The sequence below is a fragment of the Myotis davidii genome, unplaced genomic scaffold (genome assembly GCF_000327345.1).
Source record: "Myotis davidii unplaced genomic scaffold, ASM32734v1 scaffold1168, whole genome shotgun sequence".
NCBI lineage: Eukaryota > Metazoa > Chordata > Mammalia > Chiroptera > Vespertilionidae > Myotis > Myotis davidii.
Genome location: NW_006299037.1, coordinates 118,742 through 122,432, shown reverse-complemented (window position 1 = coordinate 122,432; position 3,691 = coordinate 118,742). Strand labels below are relative to the sequence as shown.

The 3,691-nt window shown below is 40.4% G+C and overlaps 1 protein-coding gene across 1 annotated transcript in view; it reads left to right on the top strand.

The window, feature by feature from the left end:
* LOC102757571 (zinc finger protein 208-like) overlaps nucleotides 1–1,542 on the top strand; it is a 63,830-nt gene extending 62,288 nt beyond the window's left edge. Inside the window, 3 exon segments of the mRNA XM_015571057.1 lie at nucleotides 168–854; nucleotides 857–1,076; nucleotides 1,079–1,542. Coding sequence (XP_015426543.1) covers nucleotides 168–854; nucleotides 857–1,076; nucleotides 1,079–1,242 — 1,071 coding nt within the window. The 3' untranslated portion in view covers nucleotides 1,243–1,542.
* Nucleotides 1,543–3,691: the final 2,149 nt, after the last annotated feature.

Below are 3,691 nucleotides of genomic sequence, written 5' to 3'. Positions count from 1 at the left end.
ACAAAATACGTGAGGTTATTCCTATTGTCGAGAAGAAACACAACGGAAATAAATGCGTCCAGTCTTTTCAACCGTCTTCAAATTACGCTGAACAAGAAAATATTCATCCTGGGGAGAAAGCTGACAAATGGAATCCTCGTGGTATAATCTCCAGTCAAATATTCAAGAAAAAAATCCACAGTGGAAAAAAATCTTACAAATGTAGAGAATGTGGTAAAGGATTCCTTTCTGCCTCAAATCTGAATCGACATCAGAAAATTCATAATGGAGAGAAACATTACAAATGCAGAGAATGTGGCAAAGCCTTTATATCATTCTCACACCTTACTACGCATCAGAGAGTTCATACTGGAGAGAAGCCTTATAAATGTAGAGAATGTGGCAAAGCCTTTTGCGATTCCTCCTCTCTTAATAGACATCAGAGAATTCATACAGGAGAGAAACCTTATAAATGCAGAGAATGTGGCAAAGCCTTTTGCGATTACTCCTCTCTTAATAGACATCAGAGAATTCATACAGGAGAGAAACCTTATAAATGTAGAGAATGTGGCAAAGCCTTTACTGGTTACTCCTCTATTCATCATCATCGGAGAGTTCACACTGGAGAGAAGCCTTATAAATGTAGAGAATGTGGCAAAGCCTTTAGTGCTTCCTCCTCTCTTAATCAACATCAGAGAGTTCATACTGGAGAGAAGCCTTATAAATGTAGAGAATGTGGCAATGCCTTTACATCTTCCTCTTCCCTTAATCGACACCAGAGTGTCCATACTGGAGAGAAGCCTTTTAAATGTAGAGAATGTGGTAAAGCCTTTAGACGGTCCTCACAACTTGCTAAGCATAAGAAAGTTCATATCCAAATAGAAAGAAGCCACATGAATGAAGAGAATGTAGCACATCCATTGGCAGCTCCTCAAACCTTACTGCACATCAGAGAGGTCATACTGGATAGGAGCCTTATAAATGTAAGCATGTAACAAAGCCTTTAATCAGTGTTTCTGCCTTATTGTACAGCAGAGTTCATACTTGAGAGAAGTATTACAGATATGTGGAGTGTCATAAATCCTTGACCAGCAGTGAGAACTTACTGAACATCACAGAATTCTGACTGTGAACAAGCCTTATGAATGTGAAAAATGTAGTAAAGCCTTTGAAATCCATTCATGTATTACTATATATGGGAGACTTCATACTGAAGGAGAAACCTTTAACATGCAGAGCATGTGCAAGATCCTATACCTGTAGACATAATGGATATCAGATTCTTATAGTAGGGGAAAGCTTTAAACTATACAAAATGTGAGAAAGCACTGACTGGCTTGCTTCAGTGGTTTAGCTTAGATGTTTGAACCAGGATGTCAGGGTGCAATTCCTGCTCAGGGCACAAGCCCCAGTTGGGGGCTCAATTCCAGGTATGGATCATACAGGATCCAGCCGATCAGTGATGCCCTCTCATCATTGATGTTTCTATAGCCCCATCTCTTTTCCTCTCTGTGCTATAACAATGGCATCTAAACTTCCTCCCCCACATCAGCCCTTCAGGCCCCTGTAACTTATGTTCATTACTTTGGAATTTTGCTAACGATGTAACTGACATCAGAATTTGGCAAATATATAACTTTACATTCATGAAGTAGGAAGCCCACCATTCTATTTTTAGCAGGATTCTAACGTTTTGAATATTACTAATTTTTGGAATATAAATTGGCTTCTGTGTACTTTATAACTGGAGTGATTTTTCTTGTCCTGATTTTCATTGGAACCCTGAAGAATTTCTCAGTGTAACCTCATTAACTTTTTTCTTGGGGTAGAATCAACTGGCGTAAAACTGATTTTATTCTCAATTACTTGAATGTAGTTGAATGTTGGTCATTCTTTCTAGAGCAACCGCAGAGACCGTGGCAGATTTGCAGTTGAAGAATATTATTTTGCATCCAAAGTTATTTTGTATAGTGATAGCATGACCACAGGTATGTTTATAGGCAATAGTTATTCTTGCTGTGTTTTCCAAGCCATCACTATAAGTTCCAGGGACAGGAAGCTAGCAGAGATTGAAATGAAAGCCCCACATTCATTGCTTCTCCAATGTACTGTTGTAAATTGTACAAGCTGGTAAATATCAGATGCTTGGCATGGGCCAATGCGAAGGATCACACAATGATTAAAGAAACTAGCTATTGGATACTCTTCTACTCTACTTCCTGACATTCCCATGGAGCATCCATACGTATAAGAATCTCCTGATATTTTGTCTCTAGTTCTCATTATCTGGCCCAGGGGCGTTATGGTTTTGTTCTATTCCGGACAAACTATTGGATCCGGATCATTCATAGGAATTCAGTTCCATGTTTTGGTACTGTAGTGAGGAATATGGAGGAAGTGTAAGTTTCAGCTCCTCAGGTTTGTTTCCCCAGGTGCCTGACACCAGAAGGGGAGTGTTGGCTCTGCAAAGGTTCCTACCGCTGGTAGGTGTGTGTGTGTCCACACGCGCACAAGATTTGAAGAAAAGGGTGGGAAGGGGCCCTAGCAGCTTTGGCTCAGTAGATAGAGTGTTGGCCTGCGGACTCAAGGGTCCCAGGTTCAATTCCGGTCAAGGGAATGTACTTTGGTTGCAGGCACATTCCCCGTAGAGGGGGTGTGCAGGAGGCAGCTGATCTATGTGTCTCTCTCATTGCTGTTTCTAACTCTATCCCTATCCCTTCCTCTCTGTAAAAAATCAATAAAATATATATTTTTTAAAGTGGGGTACTCACTCGTCTCGGCTGTTTACTGCCCCTAAACCCCTCCTGTGGCCGTGAGGAGAATCCTGTGGATGGTGGCGGCGCAGGAAAGGGGGTGTGTTGGTAAATGGCATACTTTCATCTGTCCATTCGCTGCTAAACTCTCTTGTTGCCTGAGGCAGAAGCCCAGAAGAGGAGGAAGAGGAAAGGGTTCAGTAGTGGCTGTTCCTCAGGTAAAGTCATATTCTGTGGCTTGTGTCCGTCCTTCCTGAAATGCCCTTTGACTTGATATTCTCTGACCGAGTTGTCCCACCTGACATTTGTTTGTTCACACTCAACCCGGGCCTTCCCTCAGTCCCTCTCATCTTAAATTCTATCTCACCATGATCCAGTGACATCAATTTTTTATCAACCTGGATAAAAGAACATGCCGATAGGCCAGCTGGTGTTGCTCCGCAGTTGAGCATCGATGCAGGAACCAAGAGGTCACATGCTTGGGTCTGGGCTTGGTTCCTGGTAGGAGGAGTGCAGAATGTTTCTCTCTTTCTCTTTGTAAAAATCAATTAAAAATTTATTTCTCTGTAAAAAACTCAATAAAATATATATTTTTAAAATATATATATATATGAAAAAACATGCACATAAAAGTCACATAATACGCACAAATATTTGGTAAGTTCTGGTGAAGAGACCAATAAGCAAAAGTATTTCTGTGTTGATAATACATTTGAAGCTAAATGAGCGAATCATGCCATTATCAATTTTACAATAGGAAGTCAGAAATGTCTGTCAGTGGGAGGTTCTTTGGATCATTTTTATCACATCCATTTTTTGGAGGTTACATTATTACCCTGTGGATTAGGTTCTTTGAGACAGAAATCTTTGTTTGTTGCAGTTTGGGTTTATTTCAAGGCATTTTCTTATGTTCTGTTCTTTTAAGTATCTGTGTTAATGTGCTCTTCAGTCTAAAAAGG